General features: G+C 45.5%; 1 protein-coding gene across 1 annotated transcript in view; it reads left to right on the forward strand.

Moving 5' to 3' along the window:
- The window catches only part of LOC132821827 (G protein-coupled receptor kinase 6-like), a 127810-nt gene that overhangs the window by 9850 nt on the left and 93955 nt on the right, over nt 1-24005 (forward strand). Inside the window, exon 2 of the mRNA XM_060834672.1 lies at nt 20748-20843. Coding sequence (XP_060690655.1) covers nt 20748-20843 — 96 coding nt within the window. The remainder of the gene's footprint in view (nt 1-20747; nt 20844-24005) is intronic.

The raw sequence follows: 24005 nt of genomic DNA on the forward strand, positions 1-24005 counted from the left end.
AACATTTAATGTGAAGCAGTTCAGAGAAGGTTCACTCAACTGATTTTTGGGTTACAAGAGGTTGAGCAGATTGGAGTTTAGCAGCATATGAGGAAATCTTACTGAAACGTGTACGATCTTGAGAGGACTGAATATGGTGGATGCTGAAGAATGTTTCATTTTTTAAAAAATGTGTAGAATCTAGATCTAGGGAATTGGGTTTAAAAATTAGGGCTGTCTCATTTGAGGACCAATTTTTTTGTTGGGAGGATTGTTTGTCTGGAATTCTCTTGTGGAGATGTCAAGAGCAGAGACTTGCTGGCCAAGAATCCAGCATTTGTACACAGAATGCAGTATGGTTTTCTCTGGTTTAGTCAGCTGTTGAGTTCAGAACTGAGCTCTGCAATCAAGGTGGGGTATGAGGAATTCTCTTTGTCCATACCCTATATCATCAATCCTACACTCATTTACTTCAACTGTGGCGCTTCCTCTAGTTTGAGATGATGCGGTGCTGGAACCTGCCTGATCGGGTACATGCGGAGCTAATCCTAATTTTAAATGTCATTATTAAAACTTGCGTTTCTGTTATGGCTAATACCCTGTGCTCACTAATGTCACAGAGAAATATGGCAGTCAGTATGTGCCATGCAGGGTCTCTCAAACAATGTAATTATGCTTGGGAAAGCAAATTTTGGGAAAGCAAATCTTAGCAGGACTTATACACTTAATGGTAAGGTCCGAGGGAGTGTTGCTGAACAAATAGACCTTGGAGTGCAGGTTCATACCTCCTTGAAAGTGGAGTCATAGGTAGATGGGATAGTGAAGAATGCATTTGGTATGCTTTCCTTTATTGAGTACAGGAGTTGGGAGGTCAGTTTGCGATTGTACAGGCCATTGGTTAGGCCACTGTTGGAATATTGCGTACAATTCTGGTCTCCTTCCTATTGGAAAGATGTTGTGAAACTTGAAAGGGTTCAGAAAGGATGTTGCCAGGATTGGAGGCTTTGAGCTATAGGGAGAGGCTGAACAGGATGGGGCTGTTTTCCCTGGAGCGTCGGAGGCTGAGGGGTGACCTTTATAGTGGTTTACAAAATTATGAGGGGCATGGATAGGATAAATAGGCAAAGTCTTTTCTGGAGTCCACAACTAGAGGGCTTAAGTTTAGGGTGAGATGGGAAAGATATAAAAGGGACCTAAGGGGCAACTTTTTCACACAGAGGGTGGTACGTGTATGGAATGAGCTGCCAGAGGGTCTGTTTCCATGCTGTACATCTCTATGACTCTATCACTCTGATTAGACTTGTTTTAGCGAGGTTGATTTGAAGGATAAATTTGGTGTATACCTTTGCTTTATTTTTGAAATAGTGCAATGGATCATGCCCACCAGTGAGGGCAGTTAGGGTGCAGCAAGCTGACTCATCAGAATGTGTGCAGCCTTCCATCTGCACTTTACTGAAGTATCGGGCTGAATCATGTGATTCGAATCATTGGACTTGATCCCATGACTCAGTCCGTGAGTGCTGCTCAGAGCCCCAGCTGGCTCCTTCCAGCCCAGTGCTTTGTTGAAACAACAATAACAACTTGTATCTGTATAGTGCATCTGACGTCACAAAACAATTCCAAGGTTTTCCACAGAAGTGTTCGCGGACAAAAACCTGGCACCAAGCCACGAGAAGAGATATTAACTCAGATGACTAAAAGCTTAGTCAAAGCCATCGGTTTTATAGAGCATCTGAAGTAGAGAGGGGGAGAGAGAGAGAGAGAGAGAGAGAGAGAAAACAATGGACACAGAATTGGTACAAATCTTCCATGGTGTGGGTGTCACTGGCTGAGCCAGCACTGTATAGCTCATAACTGGAGGTGGTGATGAACTGCCTTGATGAACCTCTGAAATCCTAGGGATGGAGAGACAGCTACAGTACTGAGAGCGACTTCCAAGATTTTGACCCTGTGATACTGTAGTAATGTAGAAAATAGGAGGAAAAGTAAACCATTCACCCTTTTGAGCTTGCTCTGTCATTTAACACGATCATGGCTGATCGGTCAACTCTGTACCAGATGGCTCAGTGGTTAGCACTGCTGCCTCTCAGTACCAGGGACCCAGGTTCGATTCCTGCCTCAGGCGACTGTCTGTGTGGAGTTTGCACGTACTCCCTGCATCTGCGTGGCTTTCCTCCAGGTGCTCCAGTTTCCTCCTACAGTCCAAAGGTGTGTAGGCCAGGTGAATTGGCCACACTAAATTGCCCATAGTGTAAGGTGCATTAGTCAGGCGTAAATATAAGGTAGGGGACTGGGTCTGGGTGGGTTACTCTTCGAAGGTGTGGACTTGTTGGGCCGAAGGGTCTGTTTCCATACTGTAGGGAACCTAATCTAATGTGTACCCTGTTCCCGTTTTCTCCCCATACCTTTTGATCCCTACAGCCCCATGCTCTACAGTGGGATCAGCTACATAACCTTTTCCCCATTTTTCTTGCCCTCTCTCTGTCTCTGCCCCTGCCCTCGACCTCTCACCCTTCCTCCCTCTCCTTCCCCTCTCTCTTTGTGTTAGTGTTGTGATTTAGAATTGAAGGGAGGCATGCTGTGTGAGGAAGTTCTGCGTGGTAATCTGGCTAAAATGAATCAAAACATGAATTGGTTTAATTTGAAAAGGAAAACTTTGCAAGGGCTCTGACGGGAAGAGTTGGGTGGAGGGGTGTGGGACTCCTCTGCTAGCTCTTACCAAGAGCCAGCACAGTAACAATGGGGTCAAGTGGCCTTCCTCAGTGTACCTGTGTGATTTAGTGATTGATCATGGCTGTAAGTGGGAGTGCATGATGCTTGAAAGCAAAGCTGCTTTCTGGTTTTACGGCAGAATTAGCAAGAAAGTGGTAGATATTTTTTGAAAAGTGGAAATGAGACCAGCTGCAAACAAATAGCAGACTCAACTCAGGAAAGAGAGGAGTTGACTGTGTTTGCTGAGAGGTTTTCCGGTGGAAATGTTACTGTCTTTTGAGGACTTTTCAATTGTGCATGTGAGTGAGCATTGCAGGCTAGGCTAGCATTGAATGCCCATCTCTAATTGCCCAGGGGGTAATAGAACATAGAAAAATACAGCGATGTTGCGCCGACCAAAGTCTACCTAACCTACACTAGCCCAATAACCTCCATATGCTTATCCAACGCCCGCTTAAATGACCATAAAGAGGGAGAGTCCACCACTGCTACTGGCAGGGCATTCCATGAACACTCAACCCGCTGAGTAAAGAATCTACCCCTAACATCTGTCCTATACCTACCACCCCTTAATTTAAAGCTGTGTCCCCTAGTAACAGCTGACTCCATTAACAGAAAAAGGTTCTCAGTGTCTACCCTATCTAAACCCCTAATCATCTTGTACACCTCTATCAAATCTCTCCTAAACCTTCTTTTCTCCAATGAGAACAGCCCCAAGTGCCTCAGCCTTTCCTCATACGATCTTCCTACCATGCCAGGCAACATCCTGGTAAACCTCCTCTGCACTCGTTCCAATGCCTCCACATCCTTCCTATAGTATGGCGACCAAAACTGCACACAATACTCCAGATGAGGCCGCACCAGAGTCTTATACAACTGCAACATGACCTCAGGACTCCGGAACTCAATTCCTCTACCAATAAAGCCCAGTACACCATATGCCTTCTTCACAGCTCTATTTACCTGGATGGCAACTTTCAGAGATCTGTGTACATGGACACCAAGATCCCTCTGCTCATCCACACTACCAAGTAGCCTACCATTAGCCCAGTAATCCATCATCTTGTTACTCCTACCAAAGTGAATGACTTCACACTTAGCTACATTGAACTCCATCTGCCACCTTTCTGCCCAGCTCTGCAACTTATGTATATCCCACTATAACCTGCCACATCCTCCTTCGCTGTCCACAACTCCACCGACTTTCGTGTCATCCGCAAACTTGCTCACCCAGCTTTCAAGCCCCTCCTCTAGATCATTTATAAAGATGACAAAGGTTATGGGTATATGGAATGCAGAACATTGCTCTGACAATGTGAAAATGGAGTTGGCTGTGGAAGGCAGTTGGCTCATCATTTTGTTTGTTTGCATGTCAGGATTCAGATGTCTCCTCCTCTTTCTCTCAAAATCTCAGGATTGAATCCAAAGCATCTAACATCGGCCATTTGGCCCATTGTTGAAAAGTGGGATGCCTGAAAAGCACAGCCAGTCAGGCAGCATTTGAGGAACCGGAGAATTGATATTTCAGGCTTAAGCCCTTCATCAAGAATGGTCAAAAGGGCTGAGAGATAAATGGGTGGGGGAAGTTGGGAAGGTAACTGGGAATGCAATGGGTAGATGAAAGTAGGGGTGAAGGTGATAGGGTTGAGCTGATAGATGGGAAGGAAGATGGACAGGTCAAGGGGGCGGTGCCGAGTTGGAAGGTTTGGTCTGGGATAAGGTGGAGGGAAAGGAAATGAGGAAACAGATGAAATCCACATTGATCCCATGTGGTCGGAGGGTCCCAAGGCAGAAGATGAAGCTTTCTTCCTCTTGGCATTTGGTGATTTGGTACATTGTGCTCGTTCTTTTTAAAAAGTAGTCCAATGTTACTCATGTCCATCTTCTTTCCCTTATATTCCTGAACGTTTTTCAAAGGTATATCTAGTTCTCCTTTTGAAAGTTATTGGCTTCCCCATCCTTTTTTGGGCAGTGCAGTTCAGATGGTGGTAACTCTCCGTGTGAAACGATTTCTCCTCACATGCCTTCTCATTTACCATAGAAGGTATCAGCTCGAAGAGTTAGGGGTGAAGTTGCAATCGGCTTGGTTCAATTAGATGTCACTGTCTTTGGAGGAGGAATCGGTCAGCCTTGTTGGTGACAGAATCTCGTAGGTGACAGAAGTGACAGCTGGCCCCTGATGTGATTATTCCCAACTAGTCAATGAAACTTGTAGCTATTGCTCATGTGCAGTACACTCTCTCATTTATGCAAGAGACATTCCGCTTGCTCAGTCACAAGTTATCGAACCTCTACCATTTTACAATAGGACATAGACATAGGAGCAGAAGTAAACCATGCAGTTTGCTCGGTTGCATGTGCTTTTCAGCTCAGCGATTAGTTCAAGTACCCTTCAGGGCTGCCACTCCTATTTTTGGTTTATTTTAGTCAACCGAAAAGGTGGATTGTTGGCATCATTAGACCGCATTCACTCAGAACCTAATATGTCATGATTGTTCTGTGTCTCTGGTGACCAACCCTACTGCCAGTGGAAACAAAGTCTCCTTGTTTACTTGTTCAAAATTTCCTATGATTTTTAATACCTCAGTCACATCTCCTCTTTCTTGGCTCCAAGGGCAGAAGTCTTGTATCTATTTTTGTCATTCTTTATTTTTTTTTCCCCTGACTGTTCTGTGTGTTTGATATCTTTCCGAAAGTGGTGTGCCCATATTTGAACACTTTAGTTGAGTCAAAGCTTGCGACCGTAGTGATTTGGCATTGCTTCCTTATCATCTTGCCTCTTGATAAAACCCAGGCGCTCCTACATTTCTCTCATTGCTGCCAATATGATATTTTAATCTGCACACAAGATGTGTTCATTGCCATCTTGGCTAGTGTTTATTGCCAATCCCAATGTTGCCCCTATGAAGGTGGTGGGGGATGCCATTTGAACTTGCTACAATCCATTGGGCATAGCCACCTCAAAATGTGTTAGAGTCATAGAATCCCTACAGTGTGGAAACCAGCCTCTTGGCCCAATAAGTCCACACCGAAGACTATCCCATTCAGACCCATTCCCCTACTCTATTACTCGATATTTCCCCTGACTAATGCACCTAACCTACACATCCCTGAACACTGGGGCGATTTAGCATGGCCAATTCATCTGACCTGCACATTTTTGGATTGTGGGAGGAAACCGGAGGAAACCCCCACAGACACTGGGAGAATGTATAAATTCCACACCGACAGTCACCCGAGGCTGGAGTCAAACCAAGATCCCTGGCGCTGAGGCAGCATGCTACCTCACTGAGTCACCGTGCCATTAGGGAACAAGTTCCAGGATTTTGATCCAGTGACACAGGAGGAATGGCAATATAGTTCCAAATCAGGATGGTGTGATTTGGAGAGGAACTTGTAGGTGGTGTTGTGCCCATACGGGAGCGGCACAGTGGTTAGCACTGCTGCCTCACAGCGCCAGAGACCCAGGTTCAGTTCCCGCCTCAGGTGGCTGACTGCATGGAGTTTGCACATTTTCCCCGTGTCTGCATGGGTTTCCTCCCACAGTCCAAAGATGTGCAGGTCAGGTGAATTGGCCATGCTAAAATTGCCTATAGTGTTAGGTAAGGGGTATATGCAGGGGTATGGGTGGGTTGTATTTCGGCGGGTCGGTGTGGACTTGATGGGCCAAAGGCCCTGATTCCACACTGTAAGTAATCTAATCATATTTCCGCTGTCCTTCCCCTTCTTGGCTTTGGTTTGGAAGATGCTATCTAAAGGCTGAATTTCGACATTGCGTTTTGCTGCTATTGAGTATTGGTGTTGGAGGGAATGAATGTGTGTGATGTGGTGCCAATCAAGCTGGCTGATGTATCCTGGATAGTGTCAAGCTGCTTGTGTTGTCAGAATTGCTAGTTGAAATGTCAATTAAGAATGTTGGATTTAGGAGGTGAATGTATTATAGCGAAGTTCGAGATGACAGAAAAATGAGTAGGAGGCAAGTAGTAAAGAAGAGGAGCTGAATATTGTTTAAATGAAGAAAGAGTGCCAAAAGTTGTAGCACTGGTTTAAGGGGGATATTGCTTGAATCAAAAGCAAGCATCCAAATTCAGCGGCTAATGGGGAAGGCCAAATAGAATGTTGGCCTTTCATTTCAAAGGAAATGGAGTATAAAATAGGGAAGTCTGTCTAACACTACACAAAGCACAAGTCAGGCCACAAGTGGAATGCTGAGACCTGTTTTGGGCCCCTTCGTCAAGGCAAAGTATAGAGCATTGGAGTCCCTGCAGAGAAAGTTTACCGGGTTGGTCCTGAGTGTGGAGTGACTGCCTTTTGAGCAGAGGTTGGGTCTGTACTCAAAGTTTTGAAGAATTTAGAGGTGACCTTAATGAAACACCTGTCTCCTGGCGGCGGGGGGGGTGGGAGAAACAGGATAGATGTGGAGAGGTTGTCTCCTCTTAACGGAGAGTCAAGGGGCATAAAATTGAAGACAAGTGAGGAGGAATTTCTTCTGACGGAAGAGAATCTGTGAAATTCTTTACTGCAGAGAACCGTCTAGGCTGGGACATTTATTATATTCAAGGCTGCAACAGACAGATTTTTACTTAGTAAGGGGATCAAGGGTGATTGGGGAAAGGTAAGAAAGTGGATCAGCCATGATCTCGTTGAATGGCAAGGCATACACATGGTCTGTTGGCCATCCAGGTAAGTGGGGAATGATCCATCACACACCTTGTGCTTTGTGTTCAGACTTCGGGGAGTCGGACCTTGAGTTATGAGTCAGTTATGACCTTGGGTTACTCATTGTGGGGATCCTCACCTCGAACCAAGCTGCCAACTTCAACCATTACAATCCACGTGGTGTCGCGTATGCAGTGCTGTCAGGCAATTCCAGAATTGTGACCCAACGACACTGAAGGAACAGTGATCTGTTTCCAAGTCAGGATAGTGAGTAGCTTGGAGGGAAGCGTGTTCCTGTTTGTCTGATTAGATTACTTAGTGTGGAAACAGGCCCTTCGGCCCAACAAGTCCACACCGACCCGTCGAAGCGCAACCCATCCATACCCCTACACCTAACACTACGGGCAATTGTGGGAGGATACCGGAGCACCCGGACGAAACCCACGCAGGCACGGGGAGAATGTGCAAACTCCACACGGTCAGTCGCCTGAAGTGGGAATTGAACCAGTGTCTCTGGCGCTGTGAGGCAGCAGTGCTAACCACTGTGCCACCGTGCCCCACTTCAGAGACTTGAGCATAGCACAAGCTAACATTCCTTAGTTTGTACTGAGGATGCAGTGTCATCAGAGGCGCTACCTTTCAGCTGCAGTGTGTAAACAAAGGGCTCACCTGCCCCCTCAGGTGACTAAGCGATTCCAGGATCTTGCATTGAAGATGACCTGGGAAGTTCTCCCTGAATTGATTCGGGATAGTCAACATGGCTTTGTGCGTGGGAAATCATGTCTCACAAACTTGATTGAGTTCTTTTGAAGAAGTAACAAAGAAGATTGATGAGGGCAGAGCAGTAGATGTGATGTATATGGGCTTCAGTAAGGCATTTGGTGAGATTTCCCATGGGAGACTGGTTAGCAAGGTTAAATCTCATGGAATACAGGGAGAACTAGCCATTTGGATACAGAACTGGCTCAAAGGTAGAAGACAGAGGGCTGTTTTTCAGACTGGAGGCCTGTTACCAGTGGAGTGCCACAAGGATCGGTGCTGGGCCCTCTACTTTTTGTCATTTATATAAATGATTTGGATGCGAGCATAAGAGGATGTTTGCAGATGTTTGTTAGTAAGTTTGCGGATGACACCAAAATTGGAGGTGTAGTGGCCAGCAAAGAGGGTTACCTCTGATTACAACAGGGTCTTGACCAGATGGGTCAATGGGCTGGGAAGTGGCAGATGGAGCTTAATTCAGATAAATGTGAGGTGCTGCATTTTGGGAAAGCAAATCTGAGCAGGACTTATACACTTAATGGTCCTATGGAGTGTTGCTGAACCAAGAGACCTTGGAGTGCAGGTTCATAGCTCCTTGAAAGTGGAGTTGCAGGTAGATAGTATAGTGAAGAAGGCGTTTGGTATGCTTTCTTTTATTGGTCAGAGTACTGAGTGCAGGAGCTGGGAGGTCATGTTGCGGCTGTACAGGACATTGGTTAGGCCACTGTTGGAATATTGCGTGCAATTCTGATCTCCTCCCTATCGGGAAGATGTTGTGAAACTTGAAAGGTTTCAGAAAAGATTTACAAGGATGTTGCCAGGGTTGGAGGATCTGAGCTACAGGGAGAGGCTGAACAGGCTGGGGCTGTTTTCCCTGGTGCGTCGGTGGCTGAGGGGTGACCTTTATAGAGGTTTACAAAATCACGAGGGGCATGGATAGGATAAATAGACAGAGTCTTTTCCCTGGGGTCAGTGAGTCCAGAACTAGAGGGCATAGGTTTAGGGTGAGAGGGGAAAGATATAAAAGAGACCTAAGGGGCAACTTTTTCATGCAGTGGGTGGTATGTGTGTGGAATGAGCTGCCAGAGGATGTGGTGGAGGATGGTACAATTGCAACATTTAAGAGGCATTTGGATGGGTATATGAATAGAAAGGGTCTGGAGGGATAGGGGCTGGGTGCTGGCAGGTGGGACTAGATTGGGTTGGGATATCTGGTCGTTGAGGACAGGTTGGACCGAAGGGACTGTTTCCATGCTGTACATCTCAATGACTCTATTTACTGTGCCAGTTAGTTCCCGCAATCACTGGTTTGTGGGAGCTCCCTGTGTGCAAATTGGCTGCTGCAATTCCTCAGTTCAACAACATCTGAACTTAAAAAAAACATTACTTTGTTAGGTGCAAGGTAATTTGTCACTTTCTGGGCCTGTGAAGTATTTGTTACAGGCTTCACTCTGTCTTTCTAAGCTCCCTTGAGGTCTGCAGAGTTCTTACTTTTCCATCGCCGGGTTGCTAACTTTGCCGGAGCTGTGAATGCAATCATAGCTGGAGCTTTCCAGTTTGGTTACTGCAGGTGATGGCTCTGGTTAACTCTTGTCTTTCACCGCAACTCTTCCCCATTACTGCTGAATCTCTTGCACTTTCCCAATTGCCTCCCCCACCCCCAACACTCCATGTATATTTTCTCTTTTTCCCTGAGAGCCCTTGCTTCAGCAGTGTAGAAGTAAATGTTGCTTATGTACATAAAACAAAGGACAAGCTAAGCATTATCAATGTAATCAGTGCTGCATCAGCATGACCAATTTTGTTCATGGTTCCTGTTACAACTTAGCAGTCTAAGTACCTTGAACTCACTGCTCTAAGGGGGTATGTCACTGGCATGGTTTCTGGTGATGAAGTATGAGCAGATTTTAGGAGCATTTAGCCTCGTTGATCTCTGCTGACTCCCCAGCAACATGAGGTAATCACTGACGTGATTATTTATGAACGCAGAACATTCTGTCTGTTCTGACTGGGACCAAACAAAGTTTGTCTCATCAAAGTTTGACAGCACTGCACACTGTCATCCTACCAACATGGGCTTCTGTTTCCCTCCCTTACTTTCCTGCCTTAGCCTTAAGAATATTTCTATTATTTGCCTCAACTATTATTACTATATCTAACTCTTCCTTGAAAACATTCAATGTTTTGCCTTCAGCTAGTTTGCGTGAAGAAATGTCTCCTCATCTCAGTCCTAAATGGCCTGTCCTGTATCCTCAGACTGTGACCCCTGATGACCAGGGAGTCCAGAACCACAGTGGCTCAGTGGTTAGCACTGCTGCCTCACAGCGCCAGGGTCCCAGGTTCGATTCCAGACTCGGGTGACTGTCTGTGTGGAGTTTGCAGATTCTTCCCGTGAGTGCGTGGGTTTCCTCCGGGTACTCCAGTTTCCTCCAAAGATTTGAATTGGCCATGCTAAATTGCCCATAGTTTAAAGTGTATTAGTCAAAAGGAAATGGGTCTGGGTGGGTTACTCTTCGGAGGGTTGGTATGGACTGGTTGGGCTGAAGGACCTGTTTCTTCACTGTAGGGAATCTAATCACCTAATCAACATCCTTCCTGCGCCTTACTTCGAGTTCTGTTTAGAATTTTACAAGTTTTGTCTTTTTTTTTGAGGTTCACACACCTTCGGGTATGGAGCGATCTTTGTGGATTTTTTTTGTACCAGTAATATCTTTGATAAAATGGTGACCTGAGGTGTGGTCACAACCCTAAGTGTGGTCTAACGACTTTCCTGCTTTTTGAATCTATTCCTCTAGAAAATGAGGATTTTTCTCAATGGATTTGTTCACCCTAATTATCATTTTGAGATGAATAGTTGATTTTAGGGACTGTCTATGATGCCCTGGAATGTATATAAATGTTGTTTTCTTTTCAAAAAACTGAAACCTTGTGCTATTTAAGTCTTTTGAAGTTTGTATTTGGGGTTGGAGGGGGAAGCACCTAATTGATTTTGGGCGTGAGAAAGTGTAGTTCTAACAGTTATGAAAAGATCTAAAGAGTAATATCAGTGGGAGGGCAGTTGATTTATATTCTCTCTCGGTCTTATTTAGGAAAAGAGAACTTGCATTTTTGCAGCAACATTCACTGTTTCAGGAAATCCCCAAAGCTCTTTCCAATGAATGATATATTTGTTAGTGTAGTTGCTTCTAAAATGGTAAGAGCCAGTGTGGTGAAACTGCTGAAAAACTAACTGTTGTAATAGGTCTCTCCCTTTTTGGGCAGTTGTGCTGCCTGACCTGTTAGCCAGAGACTTTTCCCCAGGACAGGTTAGACTGGTACGTGGAGTCCTAGTTTGAAGATATTAGGAGGTATAAAGGAGAGGTCGGAGGTAGGTTCTTTATGCAGAGAGTAGTGAATGCGTGGAATGCGTTGCCAGCTGTGGTGGTGGAGGCAGAGTCATTGGGGACATTTTAAGTGACTGTTGGGCATGCACATGGATAACAGTGAGTTGAGGGGTGTGTAGGTTAAGTTACTATATTTCACATTAGGATTAAACCTCGGCTCAACATCGTGGGCCAAAGGCCTGTTCTGTGCTGTATTTTTCTATGTTCTAAATCTCAAGTGATGTTACTGAAAGAACTATGCTGATAGAAGTTTCTGTTTGTTTAATGCAGACTCCAAACCAGGCTGTGTGCTGCCACATGCAACAAGACTTGCACACTGCCGACATTTTGGGCTGACAAGTGGTCAGCGATATTTTATTGACTTGTGGGTCATGGGCTTAGCTGGCTAGCATTTATTGCCTGTCTCTAGTTGTCCTTGAGAAGGTGGTGGTGAGCTGCTGCCTTGAGCTACTGCCATCCACATGCTGTAGGCAGACCCACAATGCCCCGCAGGAGGGAATTCCAGGATTTTGACAGCAACATTAAAGAAAGATTCATTGAATCTATTTCCAAGTCAGGATGGTGAGTGTTTGGAGGCAAATATTTGTGCTTCCATGTATCTGTTGCCCTTGTCCTTTTGAGATGGAAGTGGTCGTGGATATGGATCATAGACAATAGGTGCAAGAGTAGGCCATGCAGCCCTTCGAGCCTGCACCACCATTCAATATGATCATGGCTGATCATCCTTAATCAGTATCCTGTTCCTGCCTTATCTCCATAACCCTTGATTCCACTATCCTTGAGAGCTCTATCCAACTTTTTCTTAAATGAATCCAGAGACTGGGCCTCCACTGCCCTCTGGGGCAGAGCATTCCACACAGCCACCACTCTCTGGGTGAAGAAGTTTCTCCACATCTCTGTCCTAAATGGTCTACCCTGTATTTTTAACCTGTGTCCTCTGGTTTGGCACTCACCCATCAGCGGAAACATGTTTCCTGCTGCCAGAGTGTCCAATCCTTTCATAATCTTATACATCTCAATCAGATCCCCTCTCAGTTTTCTAAATTCAAGGGTATACAAGCCCAGTCACTCCAGTCTTTCAATGTAAGGTAATCCCATTCCAGGAATTGACATCGTGAACCTACGCTGCACTCCCTCAATAGCCAGAATGTCATTCCTCAAATTTGGAGACTAGAACTGCACACAGTACTCCAAATGTGGTCTTACCAGGGCCCTGTACGGCTGCAGAAGAATCTCTTTGCTTCTATACTCAATCCCTCTTGTTATGAAGGCTAGCATGCTATCAGCTGCCTTCACTACCTGCTGTACCTGCATGCTTATGTTCATAGACTGGTGTACAAGAACACCCAGAACTCTCTGTACTGCCCCTTTACCTAAATTAATTCCATTTAGGTAGTAATCTGCCTTCCTCTTCTTGCCACCAAAGTGGATAACCATACATTTATCCACATTAAACTGCATCTGCCATGCATCTGATCACTCACCTAACCTGTCCAGGTCACCCTATAATCTCCTAACATCCTCATCACATTTCACCCTGCCATCCAGCTTAGTATCATCAGCAAATTTGCTAATGTTATTGCTAATACCATGTTCTATATCATTAACATATATTATAAAAAGCTGTGGTCCAAGTACTGATCCCTGCGGTACCCCACTGGTCACTGCTTGCCATTCCGAAATGGAGCCGTTTATCACTACTCTTTATTTCCTATCAGCCAACCAACTTTCAGTCCAAGTTAGTACTTTGCCCTGAATACCATGCTCCCTAATTTTACTGACTAACTCCTATGTGGGACTTTATCAAAAGCTTCCTGAAAGTCCAGGTATACTATATCTACTGGATCTCCCTCATCCATCTTCAGAGTTATATGCTCAAAGAATTCCAGAAGATTAGTCAAGCATGATCCCCTTCATAAATCCATGCTGACTCTGACTTATCCCGTTACTACTGTCCAGATGTGTCATAATTTCATCCTTTATAATAGACTCCAGCATCTTTTCCACCACTGAGGTCAGACTAACTGGTTTATAATTTCCTGTTTTCTCTCTCCCGCCTTTCTTAAAAAGTGGTACAACATTAGCCACCCTCCAATCTGCAGGAACTGATCCCGAATCTATCGAACTCTGGAAAATAATCACCAACGCATCCACGATTTCTCGAGCCACCTCCTTCAGTACCCTGGGATGTAGACCATCAGGCCCTGGGGACTTATCAACCTTCAGACCTAGCAGTCTCTCCAGCACCAATTCCTGGCAAATATAAATTCCCTTAAGTTCAGGTCCTTCAGCCACTGTTACCTCAGGGAGATTTTGCAGTCACTTTGTAGATAGTGCACACTGCTGCTTTCTGGGTGGGGATTGGATGCTTATGGATGTGATGTTAATAAAGTGGGCTGCTTTGTCCTGGGTGCTATCAAACTTTGTTGGAGATTGGTACATTCCCTATGTGAATGCCTATCATCCTTTGCCATACAATAGCAGTATTGTCATTGAATCCCCCACTATCTTGGGGGTCAGCATTCACCTGAAACTGAACTGTGCAACCATTTATGTAGTGTGGCTACAAAAGAGGTAGGTACTCTTTCAGCATTTTAAGAAGCATCTGGTTGAGCTCTTAAAATACTGGGGCATAATGACTGAGTGCAGGTTAGTGGTTATTTGGTTGGCAGAACAGAAATGCGGAGACATTTCTTCAGCCAGAGAGTGGTGGGCCTGTAGAATTCATTGCCGCAGAGTGCAGTGGAGGCCGGGACACTAAATGTCTTCAAAGCAGAGATTGATAGATTCTTGTTGTCTTGAGGAATTAAGGGCTACGGGGGGGGAATGTGGGTAAGTGGAGTTGAAATGCCCATCAGCCGTGATTTGAATGGCGGAGTGGACTCGATGGGCTGAATGGCCTTACTTCCACTCCTGTGTCTTATGGTCTTATGGTGAGTTGAATGACCTGTTGCTATGCTTAATAGCTGTAGACTCTAAGAGCAGGCCAGAGTTGGGAATTCTGCAGTAGGCAACTCCCCTCCTGACTCCCCAAAGCCTGTCCACCATCTACAGGGCACAAGTCAGGGGTGTGTTGGAGTACTCCCCACTTGCCTGAATGGGTGCAGCCCCAACATCACTCAAGAAGCTTGACACTACCAAAGTAACATGATTTAAAAAAACATTTTCATGGTGCGTGGAGGTCAGTGGCTAGTCAAGCATTTACAGTATTGCCCATTCCATCTTGCCCTTGATCTGAATGGCTTTCCAGGCATTTGGTGGACTGTCATGACCTTCACCACATTTGGGGTTCTGGAGTCCCATGGAGGTCAGACCAGGTAAAATCACAGACTTCCTTCCCCAAAGGGTATTAGTGAACCAGATATGACCATGGTTACATAGTAATCTTTAGAGTAGCTTTTAATTCTAGGTATTTCTTTTTTGCATTCAAATTTCGCCATCTGCCATGATGGGATTCAAACCCATGGGCCCAGGACACTAGAGATTCTGGTTTGCAAGTCTGGCAACATTCCCACTATGTCACGGCCTCCCCTAATGGGCACCCTAATGGCCTCCCCTAATGGGCACCCTATTTACCATCTTTCACCTTCTCTGCCTTCAACCTTGATGTACATGAGCAGCAGTGTGTGCTGACTACAGTATGCATTGCAGTATTATCACCAAGCTCCTTCAGTATCACCTTCCAAATGCAGGATCTGTACCAATTAGACAGACAAAGGCAGTGGCTGCAAGTGGGCTCCATCATCTGAAGGCTTGGCTCCTGGTCTCACCATCCTGCCTTGGACCTGGAATCACCGTTCCTTCACTGTCAATGGGTCAATATTCTGGAAATCCCATTCTATAACAGCACTGAGGATGTCCCTGTAACCGAAGGACTGCTGTACTTCAAAATGCAGCTCATTATCACTTTCTCAGGGGTAGTTGAGGATGGTCAATGCTGGATTGGTCAGCATTGCCATCATCCCAAATGAAATGGGTTTCATGGGTTTCACTTGATTGAGTTGTGTGCATCACTGGCATCCTGTTGTCTGGTGATGGTACTGTTGTGTGATCATAAGCCTGATGGTGATAATGCTCCAGTGTAGTGTTGGGTAGGAAATTCCTGGACATTAACTTGGAGGATGGAGAGTTGATGTACATCCAAGGCAGATTGATAAAGAAGCAAGGTGTCGGTCCTCCCCCACCCCAAACCAAATGTGTGCACTTGAAGAAGTTCAGGTGTACACCCAGCAGCAACAGTGACCCTTCCAATTGATCACCTATACAGAACCACCCTAAATTACAGGGAATATCATTTTCAGGAACACCCTTGAGAAATTGTAACCTTCTGAACTGGTCTGCCTCTTCCAGTTTCAGTTAATTGTGGAGTATTGCAAACTAGAAAGTGAGGTCTGCAGATGCTGGAGATCAGAGCTGAAAATGTGTTGCTGGAAAAGCGCAGCAGGTCAGGCAGCATCCAAGGAACAGGAGATTCGACGTTTCGGGCATAAGCCCTTCCTCATTCCTGAAGAAGGGCTTATGCCCGAAACGTCGAATCTCCTGTTCCTTGAGTATTGCAACGATCCAGCACAGAAGGACGCCATTCCATTCGATGTGCATGTGCTTGCTATTTAAGAATGTCAAACAATTTAACCCACTACCCTCTCTCTGTGGCCCTTTACTTCTCTGATTTAGTTTTGAATCTGCTTCCACCACCTATTTGGGCAGTGTGTTCGAGTTAATCTTCTGATCCTTTTTTTTAAAGTTCTCCCTGTCCTCTGGGATTTGTTAATTATCTTATCTGTTTCCTCTGGTTCCTGACCCTCCTGCCAGTGGAGTGATAATTTGGAACCTAACCATTCGTGAACTAGTGAATTGTTTAGTGAACTAGTTCTCTCTCTCTCTCTAGTAATGTGGATTGACTCTGGGCTTGGTTGGGGAGGGGGAAATCACCAAGTCAGTCATCACCGAAAGGTTAGGTTCCAAATTATCTGTTAGCAGCTGCATTGTCTTAAAGACAAATGAACTCAAAGAAGGCAGAGTTTCACTGCATTGCTTTATGGGCAGAATTCCATTATCCAGTCATTGTAGCGAAAATCTCATTTTTTTCCCCCCCAACTTCTCTTTCTGAAAGATTAGATTCCCTAGAGTGTGGAAACAGGCCCTTCAACCCAACCAGTCCACACCGACCCTCTGAAGAGTAACCCACCCAGATCCATTTCTCTCTGACTAATGCACCTAAAACACTGTGGGCCATTTACCATAGCCAATTCACCTGACCTGCACATCTTTGGACTGTTGGAGGAAACTGGAGCACCATGTTGCCTGAGGCTGGAATCGAACCTAGGACTCTGGTGTTGTGAGGCAGCAGTGTTAACCACTGAGCCACTGCGCCGCCTTGAAAAATAAGCATTCCACGTTCATACGCATTAAAACACTCCGTCTTGTTAGCATCAAGACCAACTTCCTCCAAGTAACTCCCTTTCCTGACACTGGGGAATCAGTCACAGGGTCCTCTACCTCGCTTGCAGAGTTTGGATCAGTACCTCACAGTGGGTGACTCGGACTGTGTTGGAGCAGAGAGCATGCTGTACGTCTCCTGTCCAGATAGTGTTGACAACTTACGGGAATTCAGTGAGCTTTGGGTGCCTTTTCTCCTCGTCCTCATCCTCCTCCTTCTTCTTCTCTAATCATCTGTGTGGATGGTATCAGAGGTGACTGTGAATAGCGTCATTTCTGGCAGGATCCCTGGTCACTTTATGCTGGCACTGTTCCCACACATGGGAGGTGCATAGGTTTAGCACAGTTGGCAAAATGAGGAGAAGAAGAAGAACGAAATTTTTTTTAATAATAATTGTTAAAGCTGAAAATGTGTTGCTAGAAAAGCACAGTAGGTCAGGCAACATCCAAGGAGCAGGAGAGTCGACGTTTCGGGTATGAACCCTTCAGGAATGAGGAAAGTGTGTCCAGCAGGCTAAGATGAAAGGTAGGGAGGAGGGACTTGGAGGAGGGGCGTTGGAAATGCGATAGGTGGAAGGAGGTCAAGGTGAGAGTGATAGGCTGGAGTGGGGGTGGGGACAGAGGGGTCAGGAAGAAGATTGCAGGTTAGGAAGGCAGTGCTGAGTTCGAGGGATTTGACTGAGACAAGGTGGGGGGAGGGGAAATGAGGAAACTGGAGAAATCTGAGTTCATCCCTTGTGGTTGGAGGGTTCCTAGGCGGAAGATGAGGTGCTCTTCCTCTAGCTGTTGTGTTGCTATGGTCTGGCGATGGAGGAGTCCAAGGACCTTTTCGGAACGCTGATAGGGGATGGGAGGGAAATATATCCCTGGTGGTGGGGTCCGTTTGGAGGTGGCGGAAATGATGATGGATGATACGATGTATATGGAGGTTGGTGAGGTGGTAGGTGAGGACCAGTGGGGTTCTGTCCTGGTGGCGATTGAAGGGGCGGAGGAGCGGGAAGTGGAGGAGATGCGGTGGAGGACATCGTTGATCATGTCTGGGGGGAAATTGCGGTCTTTGAAGAAGACGGACCCCACCACTAGGGATATATTTCCCTCCCCTCCCCTATCAGCGTTCCGAAAAGACCACTCCCTCCGTGACTCCCTCGTCAGGTCCACACCCCCCACCAACCCAACCTCCACTCCCGGCACCTTCCCCTGCAACTGCAAGAAATGCAAAACTTGCGCCCACACCTCCCCCCTTACTTCCCTCCAAGGCCCCAATATCTGCCATATCTGCCACAAATTCACCTCATTTACTGCATCCGCTGCACCCGATGTGGCCTCCTCTATATTGGGGAGACAGGCCGCCTACTTGCGGAACATTTCAGAGAACACCTCTGGGACACCCGGACCAACCAACCCAACCACCCCGTGGCTCAACACTTCAACTCCCCCTCCCACTCCACCAAGGACATGCAGGTCCTTGGACTCCTCCATCGCCAGACCGTAACAACACGACGGCTGGAGGAAGAGCGCCTCATCTTCCACCTAGGAACCCTCCAACCGCAAGGAATGAACTCAGATTTCTCCAGTTTCCTCATTTCCCCCCAACCTTGTCTCAGTCAAATCCCTCAAATTCAGCACCGCCTTCCTAATCTGCAATCTTCTTCCTGACCTCTCCGCCCCCACCCCTCTCTGGCCTATCACCCTCACCTTAACTTCCTTCCACTTATCGCATTTCCAACGCCCCTCCTCCCTACCTTTTATCTTAGCCTGCTTGGCACACTTTCCTCATTCCTGAAGAAGGGCTCATGCCCGAAACGTCGACTCTCCTGCTCCTTGGATGCTGCCTGACCTGCTGCTCTTTTCCAGCGACACATTTTCAGCTCTGATCTCCCGCATCTGCAGTCCTCACTTTCTCCCCTAATAATTGTTACAATCTGGACTGTGCTGTCTTAACGCTGATGGCAACAGTTTCAATAATGTTCGAAAGTAAATTGGGTTTATATTTGAAAGAAAGGGAAAGTGTGCATTTCTGGTGAATGAGCTAGAGCGTGGGATAGTCGGACTACTTTTCCAGTCATCACCAGATGTGACTAACTGACCACCTTCTGCATTGTGATTTCCCTCCTCTCTGTCCCTGTCTGAGACACTTGCATCAATTGACCCCTGGTTTAGGGCAACTTAACAATCCCATTCTTATGAGCAGAATACAGAATCGCAGAACTGTTATGGTCTAGGAGGCCATTCAGCCCATCAAATTTAAAATGGCTCTGGAAACAAATATTGTTACCTAGTGCCAATCTCCTGCTTATCTAACCATACCCTTGCGCACAATTTCAATGAAAATAATCATACAGACCCTTTTTTAATATCTCTATTGAACTATGGTTCAAGGCAGTGTCTTTTATGTCCTGACTACTTGCTGTGTGAAAGTTGTTTTTTCTTGTATCGCATTTGATTCTTTTACCCAGCGCTTTAAATCTGTGACTCCTCCCCCCTCCCCCTTTTATTTGGCAAGTCCAGTTCAGTTTCTGGTCCGTAGTAACCGCTTAGATGTTGATAGTGGGCGATTCAGTGATGATGATGCCATTAAATGTTGAGATGATGGCTAGCTTCTCTCTTGTTCGAGGTGATCATTGCCTAGCACTCGTGAATGTTACCTGCCATCTTTCAACCTAAATGTTGATATTGTCCAAACGTAGTAAGACTGAGACATGGACTTCTTCAGTCCCTGAGGAATTGAGAATGGTGCTGCATATTGTGCAGTCATCGGTGACCATCCCTACTTCTGACTTTATAGTGGAGGGGAAGAGCAGCTGAAGATGTTTTGTGTGTGGGGCACTACTCAGAGTGGTAATAGTCTTTACAAACGTGTGCTTGTGTAACTGAATTCCACCTCAACATTTGATAGAACAGGACCACAACCTCTACAGTATTGGAATCCTCCTTCTGAATTCCTCGATGACAGAGATCATTTGCTGTTGGAACTGGACACTATGGTCATCACCTAGTATTCCTGTTTCTAATCTTTTCATGTATGGATTGTCATTCGTGAAGCAGCTGAAGATAGTTAGACTTTGCACATTATCCTGAGGATCACTTACTGTGAAGGGCTCTGATGAATGCTGTGGCTGTTGGAGTCCATTTTTGCTCCGTATCAGTGGAGCGTTCCATGTCCCACCTGTCCAGGATTTCCACGCTCCAACTTAGGCTGCTTGGTGCCACATTCTGTGGAGCACTACCTCTGGAATTCAGCTCTTTGATGCATACCACTGAGCTGTGGTGTAGTTTAGAGCTGAGGGGGCCCTCGCAATATGCAATTTGCTGAGTAAATGCTGCTTAACAGTGCAATTGTGTCTCCAACACTTTGCTAGTGATTGAAAGCAGACTGGGATGGGAAGCGTCCAGATCAGATTTGTCCTGCTTTTTGTCGGCAGGACAAACCTGAGCGATTTTCCGAATTGTCGGATAGGTGACAGGAGCTGCGATGGGGTCTGTTTTGATTCTGACTTCAGTACTGTGGTCAGGACCCATAGGCTTTGTCTTCAGTGCTCTTTGCCTCCTGTGGTTAATCAATAAGTGAAGTATAATTTTAAATGAAGTTTGACTAATATTAACCATCTTTTTCTATTTTGATACCTTGTATTTGTTTGAACAGGACATTTCCAGAGAGTCTGATGGCTCCCAAGGATGTGTATTTTAATCTAGTCAGGGGGCATTTGTTTTTAGAAACACAATAATTGTAATTTTTTGTTACTGTTGCTTTTGTATAACTAAATGATTTGAAAAGATGGTCATGGTCAGCTTTTGTTAATGATTTATTTCCTAAAGGTGGTGGAGGGAAGAGGAAAGGCCGCAGTAAAAAATGGAGGGAGATGCTGAGGTTACCCCACATCAGTCAGTGTGAGGAGCTGCGACAGACCATTGGTAAGCAACCCTTGACTTGGGAGTGAGTGCCCTGGTTTTGACTTGTAATACTCCAGATGTATGGCTTCTGTTTGTTTTTGCTACGTGCACAATAAGATGTCTGGCTCTGGGGTCCTCTTGTTTTTTGACCTTGTCCACCCCACTCCAACATCAGCACTTCCACATCAGGATCTATTAAGAGCATTTTTGAAAGCCACCCACACCCCAATGTTACAGATGCCCTGTAATGTTTTACTCAGCCACAGCACAGTGAGTCATGCTCTGTTTTCTTGAGTCAAAGTCCAGCGTTTCGGTCCCACTGCAAAGATAATGGTGGACGCTATGTTAAGGGAGTGCTGTATTGTTGAAGGTGCCATCTTCTTTGATAAAACATTTAATCCACAGCATTGACTGTGGACACGATGGACGTGGTAATTTTGTCCTGTCTAATAATTATCCCCTAGATTAGCTTCGGTAGCCATAAAGTACTTTGGGGTTACTGTGGAGTCGTGAAACAAGTGGTCTAACTGCCAAGTTTGTCTGTGCCTCCCTCCGAGAGAAAGGCTGCTGTTATTCCCTATATAGGCAGATTTTGTAAGTTCGCTTTGGGGAGTTGTGATAAAATCTTCTGCGGTTTGCGATTGCATCAGGAGTGGATTACCCATCTTCAAAATGCTAAGAACTGTATCGGACTTTCTCAAGCCCTTTTTGTTTTGCTTTATAAATGAAACATCACTATATATTTTTTTAAAAACCTTCAGGATCACACAATGCATCATGTTTTGGTGAAGTGGCGATTTTTAAAAAAAAAAGTCACGATGGCGTATCTAAAACCTGCGTAGCTCCTTGCTGTCAACAATAAGCTAGTTAACACACAAACTTCGTCAGCTGTAACTCGTACACAACAAATTTCCTGATTTACAGGAAATTTCACCAAAGTCCGACCGTATCAGCTGTCAGATTGGTTTCTGTTTTGTTGCTCGTGAGGGGTGGAGACATTTGAGGTTTCAGTAACTGTTGAGACTGAAACAGCTACACAGGGTTGGGGCATATAACAATTTCTGACCCGTTTCCAGAAAGAGACATTTCAGATGAGTTATACAGCCATCAGTAATAGATTATTTGAAGGGGGAAGATGATGTATTTATCCTTTCTGTAAAAGGGAAAGGTTGAAATGTGACAATAATTGAGCAATTTCACTTCCTCTTGAAGCTGGTGACCTCACCAAGTATAAACTCCAGAAGTAAGTTTTTACATCGCAATGAATTCCATGGTAGTAAAAAAAGAGCAGACTTGCATTTGTGTTGCAACTTTTGTGACCTGAAGGTGTCTCGCAATCATTTACAGTTAATGGAGTGCTTTTAGATTCAATTCCCTACAGTGTGGAAACAGGCCCTTCGGCCCAACAAGTCCACACCGATCCTCCGAAGAGTAATCCGCACCCCCTCTGATTAATGTACCTAACACTATGGACAATTTAGCATGGCCAATTGACCTGACCTGCACACTTTCTTTTTTTTTGGAATGTGAGAGGAAACCGGAGCACCTGGAGGAAACCCACGCAGACACAGGGAGAATGTGTGCAAACTCCACACAGTCACCCAAAGCTGGAATCGAACCTGGGACCCTTGCGCTGTGAGGCATCAGTGCTAACCACTGAGTCACCGTGCTGCCTTCCAAACTTGAATGCTGGAAATGCTCAGTAGACCAGGCAGCATCCTGGAAAAAGAAACAAAATTAATATTTTATATTGATAACCCATCATCAGACAGAGGCAGCGTGCTAAAGTGCCCACTCTCTGCAGAAGTGGCCTGGCCTGCTGGCTGTTTCTTTGCAACAAAAGTGGAAAATGCTGATTCCCAACCTGAGCTATATTTTTATTTCCTTTTAAATAAAAATCTTGTGGTTGTCACTGGTGAGGGTTGAAACTGGTTATCAATCCCTGATTGGCTGTTGGCTGTCTAGGCTATTGCAGAGAGCAGGTGAGTTCACAGTGTTACTACGGGTCTGGAGTCAAATGTAGGTCAGACCAGGTAGGGAGGGCAGATTTTCTTCACGAGTGGGAATCAGAAAGCTAGATGTGGGTCACGATTCCTGAGGCTAGCTTTGTATTCCAGGTTACAGCACTAAAATGGGCTGTTCAACATTCAAAATATCTGGTTAATCCTACTCGCCTGTGCTCTTTTCCTGTAGACCTGCAGCAGTGAGGAGAGCAATCTGTGACGGTCCCTTTAAGATTATCCCATGAAGTTTACTATAAAGGCCCTCTCCCCAATTTGAGGGAGCCAAACGTGTGTAATGTTGGGTCTGGGTTCATGTGGGACTTTATGCTGCAGCCCTGCCTTCCTTACTAATCCAGGGGCCTTGTTTGCAATAATAGTTTGCTTCTCTATCTACAACAGAAGGTGCAGGATTATGTAGCTGTGTTTGCAAATGTGTGTGTTAACCTTTGGGGAAGGGGAGCATAAGGAATTGCAATCACACTGATTGAAGCTGCAGGATCAGGATGTTTTAATAATCTTGGCTGGCAGCCTCTGACGCAAGTTTGGCTGGACACAAAAGATTTGGGATCAACCCAGTGATGTTGCTCTGACAGTGTTGGTAAGAGTGCACCATTGAAATGTCTTCCACCCCGCCCAGTAGTGGAAGGGCACTTTCAGTTCCCTCTCCCTTATCTCTCTCTTGCACCCAGTCCTGCTTCCTTCCTGCCGTTATGCTGACTACGTAATTCTATTTTTTAAGCTTTCACTATGAGAGTTATAGAATGACTTAAGGGAGTATCCTGATCCGAAATGTCTTGTTCTTAGCCGTCAAGAGGCGAAGATGTCGAATTAGAGGAATGTAGTGTGTCATTTTCATTTCCCCTTTAGACCCCTTCACTTACAGTGCAACTCCTCCAGCATTCACCACCACAAAATCTGTTTATTGCTCGACCACTAACTAGAAAGGTCTACTTGACTCCTTCACAGCAGCAGGTAGATGTAGAACTGTACATCCTATTCTCTATTTCCTGCACTTCCACCACACCATGATATCTATGCATTCAACCATGTTGGTCCTAAGCTCTAGACTTACCACTCACAAGTATTTATCTCCTTTTCAAGATTCTACTTAAAGTTTCTATTTTTGACCAAGATTTTGGTGAACTGACCTAATATTACGCCTCTCCCTTTGGCTTGGTTC

The sequence above is a fragment of the Hemiscyllium ocellatum genome, chromosome 2, assembly GCF_020745735.1.
Source record: "Hemiscyllium ocellatum isolate sHemOce1 chromosome 2, sHemOce1.pat.X.cur, whole genome shotgun sequence".
NCBI lineage: Eukaryota > Metazoa > Chordata > Chondrichthyes > Orectolobiformes > Hemiscylliidae > Hemiscyllium > Hemiscyllium ocellatum.